We start from the raw sequence: 24,593 nt of genomic DNA on the forward strand, positions 1-24,593 counted from the left end.
ACATAGTCAGAGGTATATTTGGAAAAATCTCTTATTAGAAAACTAAAGTATCTAGAATGAGTTTGACTTGTATGTACTGTGTGTGTGTAGGTTTGGGGAAAAGAAGAGAACCTCAAGGACCTTCTGTCTGAAGTAGCTACAGGAAGCTTACAGGATGGACAGTCACCTGGGGTCTACCTGTGTGAGGACCCCATCTGTGGAATGCAGGTACACACATTTGATTGGCTCCTGTGAGTAAGCGAAATAAGAGCCTCAGGCCTTGTTACAATACTTTACATCTTTCTTATTTATTGCCTAAGGCAGTTTTTGTCATCTCACCTACGGCGGGATGTGAACTGCACATGCACTCAATCTCACCTTGGGGCAGCAGATATAATATGAGAGCGCCAAGTCTCCTTTCCTCTCAAAACAGATACATTTTGAGGGAAAAGCTGACTCACTGATTCATCTGTCAGACTAAAAATAAGATCATCCAGTCAGGTTTGATAAAAGTGACTCAATCAACATGAAGCTGCTGCAACCCTGATTTTTTTTTTTTATCCATTTCTGAGGCTTATTTGTTTTAAAGTTTGAAAGAAAATCATGAAATGTGCAGTGTGGTGAGCTTTTGGGTGTGTGAGAGAATGTGTATGCATGGGATTTGGGTGTGTTCCTGTGTGTTTTGTGCATAAGCTATATATTTATCGGATAATGAGGTCTGATACAAGCACAACTGTGTAATCCTGAACTAATCTGACATAATCTCATCAGTAATGATATCCCGCAGTACTACACACACACACACACTCACACACACACACACAAACACACACACACAAACACACACAGGCTTTCTCTTGTGTCTGCTCTCCTCTATCTCTGTCCTCCATACCTGTGGACAAATTAGAAAATTTGTTATTTAAATATGCCAATCCTCTCAGTACATGCCAGGTCCTCGTTGTTTACAGCATTACCTGTGTTTGGACACTTCTTGGCAGGTAAACTCAGCCCTCCCAGCTCTGCTCTCTCTTCCATGTGTCCCTCTTTGTTATGCCCTACAGAAAATACTCTTTTTTTCTCTTCTGCATGTTTCCCAAGCTCCAAAACCAGTCTGAGCTGCGCGCTCCGACCCCAGAGAAGGCAGCCTGGTTTCTAGATGCAGCCATAGCAGCTCGCCACAGCAGCCAGCGCCCCAACACCACCGAAGAAGAACACAGGAACTCTCACATGCTGTTTACGTTACACATATACCAGTATCGCATGGAAAAGACTGGCAAAGGAGGAAGTACGTACTGTTGGTTCTTTCACAGCTTTTGTTATGCTACACTTAATATTAGCACTGATGACACTTTCTTTATTCTATTATTACCACATATGTGTTACATCAACTCCTCTTATTATCTCACACATGCTGGATCTGAGTCCTACGTGTGTCAGTCATAGCTGAATGAAGACACAAACGTATTATTTACTGTCACTATGAGGAAACAGATAACAAACATTAATAGATTGACATTTTAACCAGAAATAAACAATGAAAGCATTGGAGCCAGAGTTGTTGACAGAGTTGCATATGAACCTGTCAAAGTACAATATATATATAGACTCTGTGTTTACATTAATTTACATGTATTTCACACGTTCATGCATTTGCATACATTACTGGCTGATAATACAGGGGTTGTTTGAGTTTCCTTGTATTAATAGTTATTGTTAAAGACAGAATGTGACGGATGAAGAGCAGCTAATAGTCACTTTGAGTGCTCATACGGCTGCAGAGAACAAAGCAGAGATGTTTGTGTACACACACAGAAGTACTTCCACCACATGCAGGCAGAGAGGATGTTTGAGGATGCAATTAAAAAAAAACAATGTGTAAACACACACTGTCACAACATGTTTTCAGCTACATATGGTAATCCTGATTACAGGCGTTAACAGCTTTGACCTTTATTAGACAACATTTCCTTTTACTTGAAGTTTATAAACACAACTCAAGCTTTAAGCTGTGAACACTTGGTTTAGATTTTTATGTTTCATTGAATTCAGCTCTGCGTCCTTTCCTGCTCAAGCTACTGCAGATCTACTGCAGAACAGCAAATAGAGCATTGTTTGATTGAACGGTATATTATTTTATTGATTTATTTATTCATTTAGCATATTATCTCAGATTTTACTGTGGAAAACAGCCCTGCTTTATCCCAACAGTAAAAAAACAACAACAACAACAACAAAAAAATAGAGTTAATAGGTTTACCTGTTCTTGAATACAGTTATAGACTGTATTGTACACAAATGCTTCTGGCCAGGACCTTCATTTTGCTGGACAGTGTTTATCAACACCGACATTTGCGCTGACATTCATTACAAACCGTGGTCCCCTCACTCAGCGTTGCACATTATTGTATGATGGTGATTTGAGTGCTTTTCTCTTTTTTTGGGAATGATAAACCCAGGATTGAATCCACAGTCTTATTTGTTGAGCACTTTGTCAAGCTGAGTTTGGAAATATCACTTTTAGGTTTCACTGTTCTGTTTGCTTTAACAATCAACTGTCTGACAGTGTGTTGCAAAACATAGTTAGCTATTACGTTTTGAGGCTTAATAACTTTCTTGACCTTGGAGTTTCTGTATGCTAATGTTTTAACTGATTGTTATGGTGGTTCTCATATATGTTGTGTGAGGCTTATTGTTTTTTTTTCCCTCGTTAAAATTGTCTTGTGCCTTTTATGGCTAGGTCCCCTTAAAACAGATTTTTCTATCTCACTGGACCATTAGGCCTATTTTTTTTTAAACAATGTTAACATAATTTTGAAAAATGTTATACACATATACATGTACATTACTGTAATTACTTTATATATCCTGGAAAAATAACAACTAATAAGAGTGACCTCTTAATCCACCTTGAAGGATTTTCTAGAAAGTTTAACCTTCAAAAAATAACAGCTACAAAAATAAAAGGATGATGATGATGATTCTCTTGTCTCTCTTATAGTCTTCTCCCCCACGTTGCTCTTTTCTTTCCTCTGCCACTTATTTTTGACCTATTATGTCCACTGTTCTAGTGTCAGGAGGACGCAGCCGCCTCCACCTGCTGGACCTTGGCAGCTGTGATGTCCGAGTACTCGGAGGAGGAGGAGGAGGTGGAGGAGGAGGTGGTGGTAAAGGCAGGGAGAACTCTTCACCTGGCTCTGCCCCTCTGTGCCTCTCTCTGTCTGCCCTGGGAAACGTGATCCTGGCACTCGTCAATGGCAGCAAACACATCCCATACAAGTAAGATGGTGTGTGCAAATGTGTGTGAGAGGAGAGGAGAGGAGAGGAGAGGAGAGGAGAGGAGAGGAGAGGAGAGGAGAGGAGAGGAGAGGAGAGGAGAGGAGAGGAGAGGAGAGGAGAGGAGAGGAGAGGAGAGGAGAGGAGAGGAAATGGGGAGTAAAGCCTAAAAGTGGATACACGGGGAAAGTTTGCAGTAAAAAAACAAAATGTAGCAGGAGTTAAGAGTGAAATGATGAAGGAATAAGCCTGTTTTGGAGCTGGGGAATGAAATGGGAAAAGGGATGAGTGATCTCTTGAGTTGTTTGAGGTTTGGGGGACTTAATGTTATAAACAACAACAGCTGCTGTTACATATTCATTATATTCGTTTTGCTGCTTAACTGACGATGAGAGCGGAGAGATGGAGAGATAAAACAGAGAGGGATTATCGCTGGAGGTAAAAAGTTAGCCATAGTAATTACTCAAATTAAGTATGGTATGCTCAGGTATAATTAGTTTGAACAGTATTTCACTCAAATTGTTAATGCCCCCATTTCACCTTTCCCTCAGTTTAATTCGTCCGATGTTCCCTCCTTCCTCTCTCCTTGAGGGCTGTTGCTCTGTGCTTCGTGCTGGGTTAATTTAATCACCAGCGTTTGCATTTACATTGCAAAACAACCTGCAAGCTACCACTGAGGCTGGGAGCAGAGCTGTGCTCAGGCGCATTTGGCACAGTTTGTTGAGGTTTAGCCCAGCTTATCAAAGCTGCCATGTCACTGCCTCTTCTCCCCAACCAGGAGCTGAGAGCAGGTCACGAACCACACATCTCTAAGGAGAGGTTACAGAGGAGGTTCAGTGGAGCAAACACAGAGGTCAGAGATGTTGGATGCATGTCCCTGCAGGGCTTAAGTCAGCAGGATATTCTGTGTAAAATTACCATTTCAAGAGCTTAAACCTTCAGGAGAGTATTTGTCTCATTACTGGTCAAAGTATCTCATTACACTTGATTTAAGCTACAGTGGTCTGACAGGTCCAGATGTAAACCTCATTCCTAAATATTAACCAAAAATAAGGTCTTGATGTAATGATGAACAAAGAGCAAAAATTTATTCTTTGGAGTTGCCAAGAAAATGTGCTCGTTGCTTTGGAAGCCATTTTTTCTCATTACAACTTGGTCCTTATTTTCAGCTTTAAATATCTTCTCATCTTTTACATGTTGTTATTATATCTAGATCAGACTAACAGCTCAATATGAGTTTAATTGAAGTGTAAAGATGTCCTTTGACTTGACAGTTGTTGCTGTCTTAAAGGTCCCATATTATGCTCCTTTTCTGCAGTTTAATATGGATCATAAATGTCTTCATGAAATGGTAGTAACATGTTTTGGTCCAAAAAGCCAATAAATCAAGCACAGCAGCATTGTTTCCAGGCTCTCATAGCCCCTCTGTTCAGAACGCTCTGATTTAGTGGGCGTGGCCTTCATATGTAAATGAGCCACCGCTGATACCGCCCCGCTCTTCAGCGTCACCGAGAGCTGTAACATTACAGGCTAAAACAACAGGCTAGCTGCAGCTAAAGTTAGCATCCTGAAGCTAACACAGAGACAGGGGGGACACTGAGGAAAAGCTCTTACATCTGCTCCACAGCACACAGCATTTAAAAAACTCACATTTCCAGGGTCCGAGGTTTGTTGGTGGATGGTTGGTAATGTGCCTGGATTCAGGACCAGTCTATTCGCTAACCCTCTGTTGTACTGTCCAAAGTTGGAAAAGCAGTCGGCTGTGAAGTGACTAGCACACACATGCACAGTTTTACTGAGTGTAGCTGGCACATTTCCTTGATAAATGAACTCTGACCACTTCGTCTTGTCTTCTTTAGAGATGGGAAGCTTGTGCATGGAACTATGTTGCTTTTTACAGCTAAAAACAGAGCAGTGATGGCTCTTCAACTTTGGCATTCTCTTATGTGATTTTTGCATAATATGGGACCTTTAAGCATAAATAATGACATAAGTAGTTGTCATTGTAGGGTGGGAAAAATGTGATGTTAGCATCAGTAAAAAAAAAAGAAAAAAAAAAAGAAAGGGAGATTGAAAAAGCAGCACACCAAAAAATACATAGAGAGGCTTCCCTAAAACAACAATATTACACCAGAGTGAAAAGCAGAACAAAAAAAGAAAACTGATGGATCAGATGTGAGGTCAACAGCTACAGCCAGACCTAAGATCAGTGCAGCAAAGGGCCAAACATCTCTGCATCTTTGAGCAGTAATTGAAATCTTAAAAGCTTTTCTAAAACTCACTGGTCTTCATTTGATTTGTGCTGAAGCAGGAATGATGATTTCTTCATTGAATCCTTAATGCCACATTTTGGACAAGCAGGAAGATGCCTGATGGATTTTTTATTAGAATCAATTCTCAGAGGAGCACAGATTTCTGTAACAAATTTCATTTCAATCTGTCTTTTAATTGTTTAGAAATAAAAAAGAAATCCTCCTGATGTCAATGCCAGTGAAGGTTGGGATCATCAAAGACATCAGGCTCTACTTGTACAGATTTCAATGTTGATCTGTGGCTGTGATGAAACCAACATTTTGCCCGGGTCCAGTTTGTGTCCAAGAACTCTGCCTCATTAATTTCTTCACACTTAAAGCCAGAGCTGCTCTGCCAGCGCTTCATTACTTCAGGGATCGGGTCCCAACCTGTCCTTATAATCCCAGTCATTCTCCACTTCTGTTGCTAGGTAACCAGTGAATTTATGGCACTTTATCAGTAATATAATCGACATTTGTAGCTTTCCAGTTCAAGAAAAAGCGTGCCGACAGTCGTCTGTCACCACAGAATCAACACTCCAAGTCGTTCCTCATGATGCCAGACAGACGAGAGTGTTGCCATCCTCATGTTTCAGACACAACATGCTCGTGTAGATTTAAAGGCTCTGCACACAGCCACTCTTCAGGGACTCTGTACAGCTCCTTGTCCAAAATTAGACCACATGCCATCTGGTTTGCTGTATCCCTCTCCTGGCAAGGTCCTCCTTCAGTCACACAGCTCCCCGATTCCACCGACACCCCGAGTCCTGTGCTCTGTCAAATCAGACAAGCCAGGGACAGAAAGATAAAACATAACTCTGTAAGTCCGGGGGGAGAATCTGGTGTCTCAATGCTCTAACTTTGCAGTACAAAATAGGAGTATCACAAAAGAGCAACAGATACATGAAAAAATATAAACACTGTATAAGACGGTAAATACTAAAGGCACAGTGCATAGAGATGAGAATAATCTGTGATGTCTAACAGCCAGATTAAAGACTGAAAGGCTCCTCAGCTCACCCCTACCACAGTGATGGCCTTTGAGGATAAGATGCTCCAGTGATACTTGATAACTGTAATCATTATTCTATTAACCAATCAATCAATAAATCAATAATTCAATAACTATTTTCTTCTTTTGCCTGCCGAGCAGCACATTCTGCACAGCTACTAACTGAATATGAAAAATTTCTGTTGATAATTTGTTCATTTGGTACAAACAAATTTTAACAATATCGTGGCTAACAGTCTTTTTTGGAAATATTAACAAGAAAACCAGTTTAGTTAAGAAATTTCATGTGTATAGTCTCTTCTATCAAGACATGATTCTCATTTCAGGAAACTTAAGAAGCAAATTTTTCTAATCTTTCTCTTATGTCAATTTTTTTTAACCGTTTCCACACAACTCAGGGCTATTTTTTTTCTTTACTTTTAATACCTTAAAATAAGACTTTTTTTCTCAAAGGTTTGGGTAGGAAAATATCAATTTTACATGAATGACAATAATCAGAAAAATTCTAGATGTATAAAATTAAACAGAATTATCAAGCATGCTTCAGTATACCCTTATATCAGTTAAGTAATTCTATACTGCCATGACATAAGTATAGTGCAATCTTACCAAAAAAAATACTATTAAAAATAACACGTAAACTAATTCTTCCCACTCTTTTCCCAGCATGGCTTTCTATTTCGCTTCCTTTTACGTTTGCAATTTCGTTGCATTTGTTGCAATGACAAATAAGGTTTTATTTTTATCCACAGCAGCAGCAGTTGAAGCAGTTGTAGTAGTAGTAGTAGTAGTTAAGTTTATTGTCCCAGTGGGGAAAATCAGGTTGCGGCAGAAATCATGCAAAGCATTAAAACATGCAATACAGACGTGACATAACGGGACAAATCATACATCATTGAACCCTCTTTGAACACTGATTAAAAAAAAAAAAAAAAAAAAAAACAGGGGTGGGGAGTTGGCACCAGACCAGCTGGGAAGATATGACTAAAAAAATGTTTGTATTCAGCTTGATCCAGGCAGTATATTTGAAGTTGGTCTAGAAAGGCTTGGACTTTTTGTCCATCTTACTCTAAAGAAGGCAAAGTATTGAGAAAAGTAACCAAGATTTAATCAAGTTTTCTCCTTACATTGGATGATATTTTTTTAGGAGTGCAGTTGGACACCAGTTCATTTATCCAATGTCTCATTGATGGTGAAATAAGACATTTTTCTGGACTCATCGGGTGAATATTAAATCTAGTGAGAGAATCTGTTCTGCTAAATATTAATAAGCTCTACAAACTGTGCCTTTAGGTGATGAGGGGTTTGGTGCAATGAAACCGTGCCCAAAATTTGATAGAGATACAGGTTAGATAATTTTGTTTACAAAGAAAGTTTGAACTATGAGTGATGGCTCCATTGACTGCAGTATAAGCAGTGATAACTGGAGGGAGTAATATTTTACCACAAGATGGAGAGAAGTCACAATAACCAGTGTGATGTTGTAAGATAATAATGAGGACAGACGATACACAGAACAACAAAAGTGAAAGTAATAATGCACAGAGTTAAAAGCAGGCTAGATAAATCACAGGTAAAGCCCATCCCTGGTGTTGAGAATTAATGCACGTGTTAATGAAGATTAATATAACCAAATACTGAAAAGCCCTGTGACACATGAAACCAAAGGATGTGCTGTGTCTTTGCCCCTGCATGGCCACAATAGAAAAGACTTCACACGGCAGGTTACTGGGTCTGTAGTGTCTCGACGAAACCGCTGAAGATGTTCTTGTAGGAGTCCAAGGTGACGCACATGGGGCAAGAGGTGGTGCTCAAATTATAAGGCAGTGTCCTCAGCATCCTTTTCAAAGATGCTCAAGTTTGACCCCAGCAGCACCCCAAACCAACTTTCCTGATGAGCATTCTGAGTCTCTTGGTATCATTTGCCTCCAGCTGCCCCGTGTTTCAGTCTCTCTTTAGAAAAGACGTTCCAGCACACTCATGGAAACTCTACAAATCTAACAAAAACACTGCTCTTAGTAACGTGGGGTCCTTGTTTCCTGAAAGAGGACTGATCAAGGAATTTAGCAGCTACAATAATTAAAGGCTGGTTTTAATCATAAAGACCATCTTATTAAGCACTGCAGCCTTCCACGGGTAAAAAGTGTAATAAATTCCCAGGCTGAATTAACATGTAAATGAATACTTCATGAGTCATGAATTTACCTACATTAATCTCAGGGAGAGACATTCAGAGATAGAGAGAGGAGAGGGTTTGTTAAAGCCTGAGGCGGCACAGGGAGACGCGAAACGACGAGAAAAGAGAGGAAAAGAGAGGAGAAGAGAGGAGAAGAGCATCTACGAGGAAGAGGAGGTCAAGATAAGAGTGTGTACATACCGTGTGTGTGTGAATGTACATATATGTGTGTGTAAGATGTGCCTGCAGGCTGTGTTTTTAGAAAAGGGGGACAGCAGTGTGAGGCATCGGGCCACAGAGGAGCTTTACTCACTGTCAGCCTGCAGGCCATAACACACACACACACACACACACACACATGGACCCACTAGATACACACAAAGGGCTGTGAATGACTGCAGTGGCCCACCCAGGAGAAAGTCTTTTCTTAAACACACAGCCTACTTTTACCCTCCCATCTGCTTTTATAATCTGTGAGACGCAGACCATCTCCCAATATTAGACTGCATAATATCAGAGAGCTGCTCTCAGACTCTGTTAGCTCTACCCAGAATAGAAAACTTTCATGTGTTTTAGCTTAACATAGTCAATAATTACCACTCACTGCCTCACAGCGTCTTTGTATGAAGGCGTTAGGCTCACTGAATGGTTAAACCCTCGACCTGGACCAGCTATTTTTAATCCTTCATCAGATATCAGCCGCGTGTGGGCGTCTGCTGGAACATCCACCAGTTTTTGTCACATTTGTTTGAGTGACTGTGTTCATTTCCAGCACGTCTTCAGCGCTCACATCTCCCTCGCTGCATGTGTGTTACCAGGGACAGCAAGCTGACCATGTTGCTAAGGGAGTCGCTAGGCAACATGAACTGCCGGACCACCATGATTGCTCACATCTCCGCCTTACCGAGAGATTTCTCAGAAACCCTCTCCACCATCCAGATCGCTTCCCGGGTGCTCCGCATGAAAAAGAAGAAAACTAAAGTGACCGTGGTGAGTTTGGACCAAACCACGATGCTTTATTAAATGTCAATACACTAAAACTTTAAAGTATGACATAAAACTGTCTGTGACTCACACATTCTTCACATTGCTCCGCCTGATGTTTTATTTTCTTTCCTTCAAATCTTTTAAAGGTGACTCATTTGTGCACCAAATATTCTACATTCCCGTTACCTCATCTCCCTGTCAGTCACCATATGAGCCTGAGGGGCTGCTGACATCCTCTCTAGCCTCTTACTTAATGCCCACTACTTAAATACGCAGAAGAAGAAGAAGAGGAGTGGGCTCCAGAGCTCTAAAAATAAAATCTAACTCCAGAGCGAGAGGGAGTCGTGAGAAATGTTTAAGTCTGTGAATTAGTTTGGAGTTCTTATCTTAAAGCTGTGTGGGATTCTTGGCTGGTGCATGATCTGTTTAGATTTAAACCATTCCTTTTTTCTAGGCTCTCTCTCGTCTCTGTCGATTAAATGCAGGAAAAAAAAATCTCTCTCCGGAAATCTAAAAAGAGAACATTTTCTCTCTCCCTGCCCAACTCTGCCACGTCCTCTCCTGTCTCTCCCTCTCCACAGCAGTACACCTCCAGCTCGTCTGGAGGAGAGAGCTCCTGCGAGGAGGGTCGCATGCGGCGCCCGACCCATCTGCGCCCTTTCCATCACCGAGGCGAAGCCAACTCTGACCTTCAGCTGCTGCGTTTATCCAGCGACCCTGACGAATACTCCAGCAGCGAGCAGTCATGTGACACAGTTATCTACGTGGGTCCAAACGGGGCTGCAGTGTCAGATAGAGAACTGACGGACAATGAAGGACCACCGGAGTTCGTACCCATCATTCCTGCTCTGCTCAGAGGCAAAGCGTCAGAGCAGCACCAAGCACAGAGTCAGGCAGCTGCTGCACAGAGCAAGGTGATTCAAGCAGATTTAAACTGTCTGCACAGGCTGGATGGAGATTTGCTGTTAAGACACATGAGGTGATTTCTCACTAACCTGTGATTTCTGCTCCTGCAGGTGCAGTCTCAGCCAGAGGAGCAGCCCAGCGGCCCCCCTCAGCCCCTCCCTCAGCCTGCTCCATCACTGCTCGGACAGCCTCTGGCTCCTGTCCCAGAGGAGGGAGCTGAGTGCCTCAAGTGCAACACCTTCGCTGAGCTGCAGGAGAGACTGGATTGCATTGATGGCAGCGAGGAGGTGACAAGAGTTTTGTGTGCTTTTACTTAGTTATGAACAGAAAATAATATAAATATGTAAGAGGGAAGACTGTCTAGAGAAGAAAACTTCAAGCATTTTTGATACTAGAGTTAGACAAGTAACTTTGCAAGTTGATCACCTGTTATTGTTTGTATTTTAAATAAGTACACAATTTCAACTCATATTCATTCAAAGCAAACATTGTTGTTGAAAAGGCGTTGCCTCACTGTTGTTAAATATTTGCACAGCAGCATGCTCATCCAGTTTAATAATACCGCTTTTTATGTTATGTGCAGCAGGTGATCTTTTCTCCTCACACACGACCATCAAAGTCCTCTTTGATGACTGTTTGCTCTTAGTTTTACAATAAAGGGGACATACGTGGAGCATTTCCTTTGTAAAGCCATCACAGCCTTCCTCATATGAAGAACAGAGATTCATCATCATCATCATCAATCTGTCTGCTCTTCCAGGTGACAAAGTTTCCTTTTGAAGAGGTTCCAGCGAGCAAACAAAGTGCCAAACCAGACCAGTGTCCATCATTAGGTGCTCCAACCTCTGCACCTGCTGAGACTGGATCCACTGCTGCAGAAATCAGTGCAGGTAGATCAACAAGTTACTTTTAATCTGTGGACTCAAGTGTTTTATGAACAACCTTAGGTAACTGAAAACAGACACTAACAGTTCTGTATTTATCCAGTAGCCACTGTTCTTACAGCCCTATCCTCTGGTTTTGAGACAAACAGCGGTCTGTCATCGTCTCACAGGCTCTGCAGGTTGTGTAGGAGGTGAGGAGCGGCCCTCTGTCTGCTCAGCTGATGCAGCCCCGAGAAGGAGGACCAATGACCAGCAGCTGCAGGAGATCAAGGAGGTGGTGGAGGAGGCGGAGCTGGCAGGGACCATGATTCACAACCTGACACAGGGTTCTGGTTCTCCCATAGTTACTAGTACCAGGAGCATTACAGGAAGTAGCTGTATCACCTCCAACCCACTGCACAGGGCAAAGAGCTCCCATTTACATGACAGGTGAGGACAGGTGCAGCTCAGTGCCACACTGTGAATTTATTTCCTCTCAGATATGTTACTGATACTGTTATTCCACTGTTTGCATGTTGTCTTTGATGTCTCTAAACAGCCGTGAGAGTCTGAATGCAGGGAGCAACGCTGACGGCAAGGCACGCCCTCTAGGATCACCACGCCTTGGCATCGCCAGCCTGACAAAAACCTCAGACTACAGGTAGAGTTTTACCAAACCTTCATTTGAACATCACACGTCAAAATGTTCACAGTTCCTTGCAGGAAGATATATGTCTATGTACTCTTTAATTAGTAAGAAGCTGTGACTGCATCATGTATTGATCTGTTAGCATGTTTTAAATGTGTTAGCATGGTGTTTGATGTTGTTTTCTTCCTCAGACCTCCGTCCTCTCCGTCCCAGCGGTGTAAGGTTTACACACAGAAAGGTGTGATGCCGGCAACGCCTCCTCTGTCCTCACACACTCTGGCTCAGGATGGCCAGACCACAGAGGCACTAACCTCTGACAGTATGTATTCTTCTTCATGTTAAAGATTTAGAAATATGCCTATAGCCAAAATCTGTAATCTAGGACTGGATCAGAATTTGAATTAAGAATATTACATCTTTTCACAGCTAATTAAAAAAAAAAAGTTGTAACTTACAGAAACTTACACTGATTTGCATCCTCCTTTTTTACTTTAACAGTGATTCATACTTAATCAACTTGGCTACTGAAGGTGGCTTATTTAAACTTTCCTAAACTTATTATTTTCTTCTTTCTAGTTTCCAGTCCACTGACATAAGTGGTAGAATTAGTCATCTATATACTCACCAAATAAGTCATCTGTTAAATCATCATCTGATGATGTTCTAACAGATTTTAAATAACTCCTCAAAAGACTGTTTGCTCTAAACACCTTCAAAAAGGTTGTACAAGTCTTTCCTTAGACACATAAAGACACCAACACATGAAGTCACCTGATCCAGTCCAGCTGCATCGTGAGCTATGGTTTGTGATTGTTGTCACTGTGTAACAGTGTATGTGTACTTGGTAAATTAAAGGTAGTAAGCAGCTAAGAATGTATTTCTGGTCACACAGACAGTTTGGCTGCAGACAGCGGCCGATCGTCCACAGAGTCGGTGCTCTCCAGGACTTCTCCAGTCGGCATGAGCCCACAGGTCCGAGAGCCGACTCCATCTCTGTCAGCCAGCCTTGGCTCTGCAGAGACTCTCTGTGACGATGATGTCCCTCCCATTCCTCTGGACACACACAGGGATGGTAAGTTTCATGAAAACCATTTGTTTTTGAGTAATGTAAAAAAGTGATATAAGTTTTGAAAAACTGTAGAAAAACTGTGTTGCTCTGAGCAAGAACATCTGTGACTTTAACAAATTTGATCCCTATGCTCTGCTCCTCTGCAGCCACAGGGCCAGCAGTATCTGCAGCTCCAGTCGGACCTCTCCTGTACAGGGAGGATGAGCTTGTGTACACTGTTGGCTCCGGAGGAGAGGAGGATCTTGGAGTTTCAGCTCTCATGGAGACTCAGGGTCTGACCTGTGGCCCGACGAGCATCGTCAGCTTCAAGAGCAACTGCTGCTCTGTCATAGACCTCGCCTCTGGCGCTCAGGCTGTCTGCATCATCAGCAGTACTGCTGAGGAAGAAGCTGTGCTGGATTATCACATGCCTGCAGCTCCTGTGACAACCTCAGGGGTCACAGAGGTTGTGGCCATGGCAGAGGTTAGTATGACTGACAGGCTTTTGGTTTTTAAAGAAAAAGAACAAATTGCATGGCTGAGCGCTGATGGGAAAAACTATTTCATAAAAGCTGCTCTCTGATTGGCTCATGTAAACAGAGAGCTCATTATGGAGGAAGCCTATCGGTCCAAAATGTTTTAATTACCTCTGCCAAGGAGGTTATGTTTTTGGAAGGGTTTGTTTGTTTGTTTGTTTGTTTTTCTTTGAACAACGTAACTCAAAAAGTAACTAACACATCTTGATGAAATTTTCAGTAAATGTTCAAAATAGGATAAGGAAGAAGTGATTAAATTTTGGAGATAGTCCAGATCACCATCTGGATCCTGGATGTTTTTTAAAGGATTCTTTATCATTGTGAGATAGGGCCGTTTTCCCCATATGTGTATATAACTCAACGATAAATGGTCTGATTGCTTTGCAAAACAATTCAAAACAAGGTCACCATAATTTCTGACAGATGTAAAAGTACGATCCAGATCCTGGCAATATTCTGGATACTAAGATCTGGAATATGAAATATGTACTGGGTCATTAGGGATGGGTACCGAATTAGGTACTTGTATAATAATAATAATAATCATACATTTTATTTAAAAGAGCCTTTCAAAACACCCAAGGACACTGTACAGGATAAAAAAAACAATAACATTAATTAAATCATCAACAAAAAAAAAAAAAAAAAAATTCTGTCAGAAGTACCCAGTACCGATTCACATAAAACCAAAAGGGAACCATGTTAAGGTACCTAAATGCATCCTTGTGACTGTGAAGGAGTGGGATAGAAGGCGATTTTCCATGCTGGACATGAACACAGCATTGCAAGGTTAAACATTGAAAAATAAATTTGTTAAATTCAAAAAAAAATGTTTAATTGTTGAAAAAGTTGACGTTTTTTTACCACATAAAGAAGTAAATTGGTGCCGTTGAGTACCAGCACAGATTGCCAGGTACCAGCATCGGTACCGTATCGTTTCAAATATGAAAGGTACCCATCCCTAGTCATCCTTATTTTCAACACTGTCAGGTAACAAATCATCATACAAACCTGCAACTAACACCAAATTGAAGCAGACAGTCTGCTGAAAGGGAGTATAACATTAAAGTAGGACTAAAGTGTTGTGTCACAATCACGATGTGCTTGGCAGAATTTACATAATTTTTTGGTATTACAGTCACACAACTGAAGTGCACACATGTAGTTTGCTATCAGAGCAGCTGATTCAGTCACAAGCATGAAGGCAGGCGAGCAGACAAATGGTTAAAGTCTTGCTGATATTCAACAGCAGATGTTGTTTACATACAAGAGATCTACAAGCATCAAACACAGTGGTAAACAATAATAAGCAACAGCAGATTATTATTTGTTTATTGAACCATACATTTCCCTCCAGTGGCACATGTTGTTATGTTTGTTTGCCTCATTGAACCAGCTTGTGTCGTTTTGTAGGTGGCCATGTCCAAACTGAGGATTGAAGGTGAAGCCTTAGCTTCAGTCATGTCTGGCTGTGGTTCACCCATCTCTTCCTGGATGAGTGATCTGAGTATGGGCAGTGAAGGCGACCAGTCCCTGCACAGCTTTAGTCAGTCCCAGAGTCAGCAAGGGGAAGCTCTCGCTGAACCTGAACCCAACCTTTCATTCGTAGAGGAGGGGCTGGGAGGTTTCGACAGCGGTGGCAGAAGAGGAAGTCTGGAAGGAGAAATGGTGCTGTCAGAAAATGGGAGCAGTAAGGGGACGCCAACCAAAGACAGACTGAGGAAAATGCCTCCATCAATGGCTAAGACCAACATCCAGATCCTCACGGGACCTGGAAACCTCTCACCCTTCAAGACCGCCATCAGCGTGCACCCATGTGTGGCAGTTAAACCCATGGTGATACAGGAGCCAACTATCCTGTCTTCACCCAACAAGACCGCTTTAATGAAGGATCCCATCAAATGTAATGCACCACATTTAGCTTCTTTATCCAGCGAGATGAACTTTGAAGACCCCTGGCTGAAGCGTGGCGTGGAGGAGGTGAAGCCAGGGAGGAGGGAGGCGGAGCAGCCAAAGAGCCAGACAGGAGTAGGGAACGGGGATTACAGAGGCTTCTGTAAGGAAGGTAAGCAAGGTCGGACTGGGATGATAAACCTCGCAGAAATGTATCACCTCTTAAAGCCAATCTAGATTACAAAAAAAGTCTGATATAACAATTAATTCAGTATCGAGATTGAAAATTCACAGTTTGATCGGAAAACTTTCTGTCTGTGTTTTTTGTAAAAATGCTAAGCTTTTAAAGACTTTCTGATCTTGTAATTAATCCTTATGATCTCTTATTTCTTGTGTCCTCATCATCAGGTGGCGATCACGGCAGCTCCAGCTCAGGTGGAGAAGCTGTGTCATCTCCAGATTCCTTTAAGCGAGTGGTAGACGGCTGTGAGATGGTTGCTGTTGTGGCCCAAGGAGACTGCCTCACGAGTATTTACAGCCCTGACATCCACCGCACCGCCAGTTTACCCCGAGGCTGGCACCGCCTGAACCGCCATGACGGCTTAGACTCTGGAAACGAGTACAGGAACCTTGGAGTCACAACTTCTACCCCTTGCAGTCCCCGTGCCACACTCGACCGCCGCGGATCAAATGGAAAACAGAGCTTCTTCTCCCACAAGAAGGGGGCAATACCACCTCTGCCACCTGTACGGAAGTCCAGTCTGGATCAGAGGAACAGGGCAGCTAGTCCTCTGCACCAGCTGAGTCACGGAGTGTCATCGCTGAGCTCGGTGGATGATGCCGGGATGTCTGGAGGTGCTCCCAGGCAGCGAGGCTCCAGCATAGACAGCAGCAGACTCTTCAGCGCCAAGTTAGAGCAGCTCGCAAACAGAACCAACTCTCTGGGTCGGGTCCACAACTCCCACAGTGGTTCCCACCACTATGACTGCTTCTCTCTGGAGAGGGGGGGCAGCCTGAGAGGAGGAGGAGGAGGAGTAAGGGGGGACAGCACCATGCCTCGTACAGGGCGCAGCCTGACACGTGCTGGATCAGTGTCCTCTCCGACTGGAAGCCCCGGAAGTCCCAGTTTCAGTACCAGTCCTGGTCCAAGCAGCGCTCCACAGTCACCGGCAAAAACCAGCAGCCAGTCGAAGATCTCAGCAGTCAGTAAGCTGCTGATGACCAGCAGTCCCAAAGCCAGGAGTCTGTCTGCCTCCAGCACCAAGACGCTCAGCTTTTCCACCAAGTCTCTGAGCCAGGCCTCCAGCCGCAGCTCCAGCCTTCCACCTAACGGAAAGGTAGGAAGGAGTTCATAAGAAGACATCTGTAAATTGTGAAGTGGCAGATACTTTAAGGCACCAAAGCCTCAGTTTTCTTCTGTTTTTTAAGCCTAATCTGTTTCCTCAGCCTCAGAGTTCAGCTCAGGCCCCAGTGCAGCAGCAGCAGCAGCAGCAGCAGCAGGGACCTGCCCCTGGATCCTGGTCTACCCAGTCTTTGAGCCGCAGTCGAGGGGGAAGCCTGGCTGCCAAGCTGCCGCTGCGGGCCGTCAACGGTCGCATCTCAGAGCTCCTCCAGGGAAGCGCAGGCTCCCGCTCCAGAAGTCATGCCCAAGGAGGAGGCGCAGACCCAGGAGAGGAGAGAGGAGCAGGAGGGGCAAGGTCAGGCAGTTTGACCTTGTTTGATTATCAGCTTAAAGACCGCTGCATGAAATAAATTTATTACACATCATAAATATGATCCACAACCACATTATTAAAGCTACTGACACAGTTTAAAGAGAATGATGAAGACAGCGCTGGAACTGTAACTCTGAGGATAATGATGGAGTAAAACTCTAAAACCTGCTCTATAACCTCTGTGATGGACTTTTGATGCATGCCACTATTTGTGCTCTGTGCTGTCATCTGTCATCAAAAAGAGAGACAAGCCCTTACCACTGAATTTAAGAAGGACATGCTTATTGTTGTTTATATATTTTCCCATCGTTCACAGTGGAGGAGGAGCTGCAGCAGGTGGTGGAGCCAACCAGGGAGAGGAAAGAGCAGCTGTGGTCCAAACGCTTCCCTCTCCCTACAGCAAGATCACAGCTCCCAGGAAACCTCACCGCTGCAGCAGCGGTCATGCCAGCGATAACAGGTAAATCTCAAAGCTTCATAAGAAATTAAAAAAACATGAATATTTTCATCGTGTGATTTTACCTTTAACTTTAATCTAACGTTTCCTCTAACAGCAGCGTGCTGAGTGGGGAGCTCCCCCCTGCCATGGGGAAAACGGCCTTGTTTTACCACAGCGGTGGCAGCAGCGGCTATGAGAGCATGCTGAGGGACAGCAGTGAGAACACAGGCAGCACCTCCTCTGCTCAGGACTCCCTCAGTGAGCACAGCTCAGCCACCACCTCCTCAAGACGGAGCTCCAAGAGCAGCAAGAAGAGCAGGAGCAACACAGGTCACAGTTCTAACCTTAATACAAATCGTTTCAAATCTGCCTTCACTTGTTTTGGTGATAGTGTCTGTCAGAGCAGTCTGACAAATTTTCCTTCAGAAGACATTCTTAGAGTGCAGTGACACACTTTTTTTTGTTTCGTTTTTGAAGAAAAGTACACCCTGTGAATACAAGAGCATATGATGAGCAGAATTTAATGACTTGTGGGCCATGGTTTGTGTCAATTAATGAGTAACAAAAACTCTTAAAGCTCCTGTTAGGGATTTTGACTGAAATGAATACTGATGCATATGCATGATTTTTAAAAGCAAATGACACAATCGTAAACAAGACTGCAGCCACTAGGCGTGATCTGAGGAAAAGACCTTTTTATTAGAGATGCACTGATCCAACTTTACTGGCCCTGACATCAACAGTTCCGATACCTGGGCTTTGGATATCGACCAATACCTATACCAATATGATACCAGCATTAAATAATAACCTGTGTGCCCTGCTGTGGGATAAAACTGGTTATATTTTGGCCAAAGGCAACAAATAAGTATATGGAATTACTAAAGTTCATATTTATTTAAACTTTAAAATATTGAAATGTTTACTAACAAAACAAAGCTTCAGATTGGACACAAATTCTATTTAATTGTAAACTTTTATCCCCTGTAGACTGGTAATGCAGTAAAAAAAAACAAAAAAAATGGCATCAGAGGTTGCTAAGTAGCCAAGGGGGTTGGTAAAAAAAATATGTATAGAGCTGGTTGCCTGGATCGGCACTACTGACCAGTCCCTTCCTACCAATAGAGGGTATGCACATGATGTGCACTGCAAACGGAAGTCGCGGTGGCTGTTACCGCCGCCTCTAGAAAGAGGGAGATGAGTGGCAGCCTTGGCTTAAATACCGCCTAAACTCTAAAACAAACATTTTGAGTCAGTTAACGTTAATATATGTTGTATTTTTGGCTTAAATGATTCCTTAAATTACAAAATCTCTAAATGTTAGCATTTTTTAAATTTAGCTAGAGTTTTCATCACTGAAACATTTTTTGTCTTTGTGTGATTATGAACGTTGTGCTCAACATAGTTTGTAAACTAACTAAGGGCTAACCCAGTTTTCCTGATAAGGGGGAACTCAGGCACAAGCAGTTGTATCTTTACTGTGTAAGGAATTAGATATCAACTATACATAAATAACATCGCAGAGACAGTACATCTATTAATGATACAGTTTATGTTAAATACCAAAAGTACAAATAGATAATATGTGTGTTCACGAGGGTCAATCCACGGTTAACTGTAAATTGAATTATAAGGCCTCCTTAGCTTTCAGTCTTTACATTGTGTTTTCCTGGTGTTGAAATCAGGTAAAAATAAATGTCAGGATATGATTTCTGGCCACATGTCGATGTTAGTGGACTCCTGGTTCTTTGGTAGCTTTAACAAATCAATGTTGAGTCCAACTATCCTCAATTTCATGTTATATTCCACATTTTTCCCGGTCTTGTCATGTTTACTGCCGCTCTCCACAATGCTAAGTGTGGTTTGTTTTGCCACTCAGTCTGACTGAAGTGGGGAAGTGATGTAAACACACACCCTCGACACCTGATCCAGCTTCAAGGGGCTGGAACGGGCCGATACCTGATACCAGGATTGGGATCAGTGCATCCCTACTCTTTATACCATTTCTTTTTTACCAAAAGCATTCAACATTTAACTGTTAAAGGAAAGTGGGATGAGTTTTTATCTGAAAACATGACGAAGAGCACGAAATGTAAGGAACTGTGAGCAGACGACCACAAAACTTGGACTACAAAACTCAGAGAGTGACAAAGCCCTGATAGACCTCTGTGGGGTGAATCTGTGGGTGAAAAGTCACAATGAAAAGCAAAGAAGCAGAAAGGAGGAAAGTGAAGAAAGCTGTGGCTGCAGAAGGTGCCAGGTAGGGAAGGTGACCCTGACCACCCATCTGTGAAATGGTAAAAGGAATCTGCTGGTGTGGCTGTAATGAATATATATTCACCAGCACAGCACGCACAGAGGCTGCTAATGTGCTCACCAAATCACACTTTACTGGTTAGCCAGGAGGATGGATATGTGCATAAAATCAGATTGGACAGAGCCGGCTCTTCCTGGTGTGTTTAAATTGGGGTAACCTTTTCCAAAGGTGTGTGCAGAGTGCAGCCTCTCCGCACCATGACATGTGGATTTGCTTTCATTTTCTTTTAACCACGACTGATTCTGTGCCACCAAAAAGGGGCAAACACTCTATTTTTGTTGCACGTGTTGGAGAAAATTCAGCCCCAGCTCAGTGACACGCGGAGCAGAAAGATGTGCAAAAGGCTGTGGAGACAGAAATGTCAATCACAACTCTGCACTTGATTTCCATTTGATGCATTCACTGGCTTTCCATATTTATTCCATCATCTCTCTACCTCTGCGCATATTTTTTTATCTTTTCCCCTCATGAATTATCCAAATCATCCGTCAAACTCTGTCCCTTTAACACCTTCTCCTCCCTGCAGACCCTCATTCTTTCCCCAACTACCTTTATCCTGCTTCCTCTGTAATGAAATACAAATGTCTCTGCTTGACCTCCCAGCTTCACATCGAGACCAAAAGACAGCTGCAACCTTATTAAAATCCTCACTTCTCTCTCAGCCCCTGGTGAATCTGATAACTCTCGTTCCTGTCTACGTGGCCAACAATTTCCATGCAAAGCACGTATGCATGTACAGTCTGAGTGTGTGTGATCACTGTGGCATGGTGGACAGATTAGAGGGTGACCTGCTGCTCCTGTCTCTGAGCCTTGTGAACACAGATGAAACTTTTAATCTCGCTTCACACTCCATTATCTGTTTCTCCTTCTCTTTCCACCATTTTGATCAGTCGATACTTTTCTTTCATCCTTTCCTTTCTGCCTCGTGCTTTAGTCACTCAGGTGTCTCCTTTCCTCTCTTCTGCCTCCAATCATCCTTTTTCTTAGATATTCTGCTTTCTTATTCATTGGCTGTATTCAGTCTTTTCCTTGTAAGATGAGCTCCATAGGATAAACACTGTAGGGGAGACCAGGGAAAACTCCAAATAGGAGCTACAGATCACCACAAAATGCATGAGAGAAAGGGCTAAACCACTGAGCTAACCTGCTGCTGACAGGGACAGTTTACTGAACATGTAGACAGTAGCTTTGAGGGAGACGTAGAGAGCTTCCAGAGACCAAGAAACAAATAAAAACTTGGAGTATGATGACCAATTGGCTACATGGACTGTATTATGTTAGTTATCCAAGCAGAGTATCTCCTAAATTGTGTGGTTTAGTCGTGGGCCTCATTGGCTGTTTGAACAGGGTGGTCACACCTGGTGATGGGTTTGGGGTGGGCCTCTTGTTTAACATCACATATGTGACCCAGAATGCTGGGTACTGGATGGGTCCTAAGTAGGCTAAATTCAAACATCCTAAGCTCTGTGTGTAGCCCACCGAGAGCCCTTCATCAACCTATGTAGGCTAACACATGTGGGGTTTCCATGGAAACAGAGGACAAAATTGGCCGTGTCCCAGTTGGGTGTCCCGTTTATGCCCCCACATGGAGGTGCGTCCTTTTAAACATGATGAAAAATAGCTACTTAGAAAACAAACAGCTCATTACAAAGCACAGCAATGCATCAGTTAGAATGGTTAGAATAACACCTGGTGCTGCTCAGGGCGACTGTTTAATATGTCAGCGAAGAAGGGTCAGAGCAGAAAGGGAACCAAGGGAATCAGTAGTGCTACTCAGGAAGTGAAAATGCCAAAGGTTGTAATATATCACTTGATTAACTGAAATCTTGTCCGATATATACTCAGCAAGGTTTGAGGTTTTTCCAGCGTAGCACTGAGCAACGTGTCAAACTAACTTTTCTTCATCTCAATGTCCTCTCAGGCCTCCAGCGTCGCCGTCTGATCCCAGCACTGACCTTGGATTCTTCATCCTCCTCACCATCTCACCGTTCCTCCAAACAGACCATCACCTCCTCTTCGTCCTCCTCCTCCAGCCCAGGTGCATGCTGGGTAGACGGCCCACTTGGTCCCCCAACTCCCTCAAACCTCCGGGCTGCAACTGCAACAACAGAAACCTTTGAGATAAAGGTGTACGAGATAGATGACGTGGAACGACTGCAGAAGAGGAGAGACAAAGGAGGGGGCAAGGTGAGAGATATGAGTGAATGAAGGTTTGCTGCAAAAAGACGGAGAAAGAGAGTGTGAGGAAGGTGTTTCAAATCAAAAACAGTGAAGGTTTGAAGAGAGGAGAAGCTGTGCAGAGAGAGTGAGGCATGTGGGGAGTGGATTAAAGGAGGTGGAGGGCCAAGGAGCAGAAAAAGAGGCCCAAAGGGTAGGACGTATATTGCACTTGGTGTCAATAAAATTGATATGATGAAGAGTGAATGGGGGACACATTAAAAAGCCATATGTGCCCTGTTCAACTCTGTTGCTGGAGAGGAGCTGAAGGAGGAGGAGGAGGAGGCAGAGAAAGGAAAAAGAAAATTAAAGTCTTCTTGAAGCGACTCTGTGCACCAGAAACCAACAAGTTTTAAAATATAGCAGAAAATGTTTCACAAAATAAATGAATCAATATGTGAGTCACATTTTATTCTGCATAACATTTTCCTGTGTATTAGTTTTATAATATTACTTCAGAAATCATTATAAAACTGAAGTGTTAGCAGAATACAGAGCACACAGTGCTGCTCTAAAACTCGGGAAATTGTTGCAAATGAATGCATGCTGCAGGTTTGAGTTTTCACTGTTAAACCTTTATGTATTCAGGGCAGGGAGCATTGTGAGTTTTAGGGTGGAGGGTGGGAGAGGAAACCATGAAATATAGATTTTCCCTGCAGCGGCCTCAAGAAAGCCACTTAACCCCCGACTGCTCCAGTGAAGCCGCTCGCTGTCCGACAGCACTTGACTGCGGTCACACTGAGAGTCGATGAGAGGCCAGTGTGTGGAACTGTGTGAATGCCAAGCAGGCTGCTACAGAGAGACACAGACACACATGTTTTACAACACACTCTTCTGGATTACTAAATGTGAACCGTGTCTGTATGTCTGTCCCCTGTGTGTGTGTGTGTGTGTGTCAGGAGGTGGTGTATGTCAGTGCCAAGCTCCGGCTACTGGAGAACCGTCAGCAGAGGATCAGTGAAGTCCGAGCCAAGTACCAGTGTCTGAAGAAGGAGCTGGAGCAAACCAAACAATACCTGATGCTGGAGCCACACAAGTGGACCACTGAGTGTAAGTACACATGGAGCCAGTGTGTGTGACAGTTCATTTATTCTAGCTACTATGGTTAGCCACATAGGTAGGGATGGGCACCTTTCACATTTGAAACAATGCAGTACCGATGCCTGGTACCTGGCAATCTGTACTGGTATTCAACAGTACCAATTTTCAGTACTTTTTTGGGTTTATGTCATAAAAAAATATCAATTTGTTTAAAGGTCCCAGTCAGGACCAGTCTATTCTCTAGCCCTCTGCTGTACTGTCCAAAGTTAGGAAAAGCAGTCGGCTGTCTAGCTGACTAGCACACACATGCACAGTTTTACTGGGTGAAGCTGGCACATTTCCTTGATAAATGAACTCTAGCCACTTAGTCTTGTCTTCTTCGATGATTAGAAGCTTGTGCATGGAACTATGTGGCTGTTTACAGCCAAAAACAGAGCAGTGATGGCTCTTCAACTTTGGCATTCTCCAGATTTCTCTCCAGCAGCGGTGAGGGGAGTGGATGGGGAAGGGGTTTGGGGGGGTGTGTGTCTGCTCTGGTGGACCAATCAGGTCAGACTTGCTCCTGATTGGTCAAAAAAGGGAATAGCTGACGTTGGCAAATCCCCAAAATCCAAACAGCTCATTTTAGGTCAGGATTTTACATTCACAAGCACTACTAAATACAGGTTTTGTCATTAACTATTACATTTTGTGGGCTGGGAGGAAAGCCAAAGACCCACAAATTTCACTAAAAGACTTAATAAAGTGATTTTTACACAATATGGGACCTTTAATCATAAAATCTCAAGTTTTTTCAATTCAACATATTTATTCTTTAATATTTAACCTTGGGATACTGTGTTCATATCCAGCATGGAAAATCACCTGTTCTTCCACTCCCTCACAGTCACAAGGATGTGTTCAGGTACCCAAGCATGGTACCTTTTGATTTTATGTGAATAAGTACCCAGTACTTTTGACAAAATTTGATCGATACCTATAAAAGTACCTAATTCCTATCTCTACACATGGATAAACTATCATACCTTTACCAACCAGAAGCTCTGCCCAAATCTACTTCCCTGATGATGAGATGGATGAACACTAACATTTGATTCAAAGTTTTGCACACCGTGGTAGGATCTGTATTTGTTGGTTAATATTTCCAACTGTGATTAACACACAGGTGACACTGCAGTGACTAATTGTAGGCAGCTGAACAAAGGGCATGGGTTAAAAACAAAACTCCAGGGTCATCACAGTGAATTGTTT

At 43.0% G+C, this 24,593-nt stretch overlaps 1 protein-coding gene across 2 annotated transcripts in view; it reads left to right on the forward strand.

The window, feature by feature from the left end:
- Positions 1–24,593, forward strand: part of kif26ba (kinesin family member 26Ba) — a 122,405-nt gene that overhangs the window by 94,601 nt on the left and 3,211 nt on the right. Inside the window, exons 9-27 of one of the 2 annotated variants that reach the window (XM_074666177.1) lie at positions 91–207; positions 1,078–1,264; positions 3,048–3,255; positions 9,550–9,721; positions 10,303–10,632; positions 10,735–10,911; positions 11,385–11,514; positions 11,679–11,937; positions 12,047–12,148; positions 12,328–12,455; positions 13,029–13,208; positions 13,352–13,668; positions 15,134–15,785; positions 16,022–16,950; positions 17,060–17,310; positions 17,645–17,788; positions 17,883–18,097; positions 22,006–22,271; positions 23,201–23,351. In XM_074666177.1, coding sequence (XP_074522278.1) covers positions 91–207; positions 1,078–1,264; positions 3,048–3,255; positions 9,550–9,721; positions 10,303–10,632; positions 10,735–10,911; positions 11,385–11,514; positions 11,679–11,937; positions 12,047–12,148; positions 12,328–12,455; positions 13,029–13,208; positions 13,352–13,668; positions 15,134–15,785; positions 16,022–16,950; positions 17,060–17,310; positions 17,645–17,788; positions 17,883–18,097; positions 22,006–22,271; positions 23,201–23,351 — 4,915 coding nt within the window. Of the gene's footprint in view, positions 1–90; positions 208–1,077; positions 1,265–3,047; positions 3,256–9,549; positions 9,722–10,299; positions 10,633–10,734; positions 10,912–11,384; positions 11,515–11,678; positions 11,938–12,046; positions 12,149–12,327; positions 12,456–13,028; positions 13,209–13,351; positions 13,669–15,133; positions 15,786–16,021; positions 16,951–17,059; positions 17,311–17,644; positions 17,789–17,882; positions 18,098–22,005; positions 22,272–23,200; positions 23,352–24,593 lie in introns of both variants that reach the window. The other variant, XM_074666176.1, reaches the window with a different exon arrangement.

This window comes from Halichoeres trimaculatus, unplaced genomic scaffold (genome assembly GCF_033239565.1).
Source record: "Halichoeres trimaculatus isolate MK-OKI-2021-1 unplaced genomic scaffold, fHalTri1.1 fHalTri1_scaffold_3, whole genome shotgun sequence".
In the NCBI taxonomy this organism is placed as follows: Eukaryota; Metazoa; Chordata; class Actinopteri; order Labriformes; family Labridae; genus Halichoeres; species Halichoeres trimaculatus.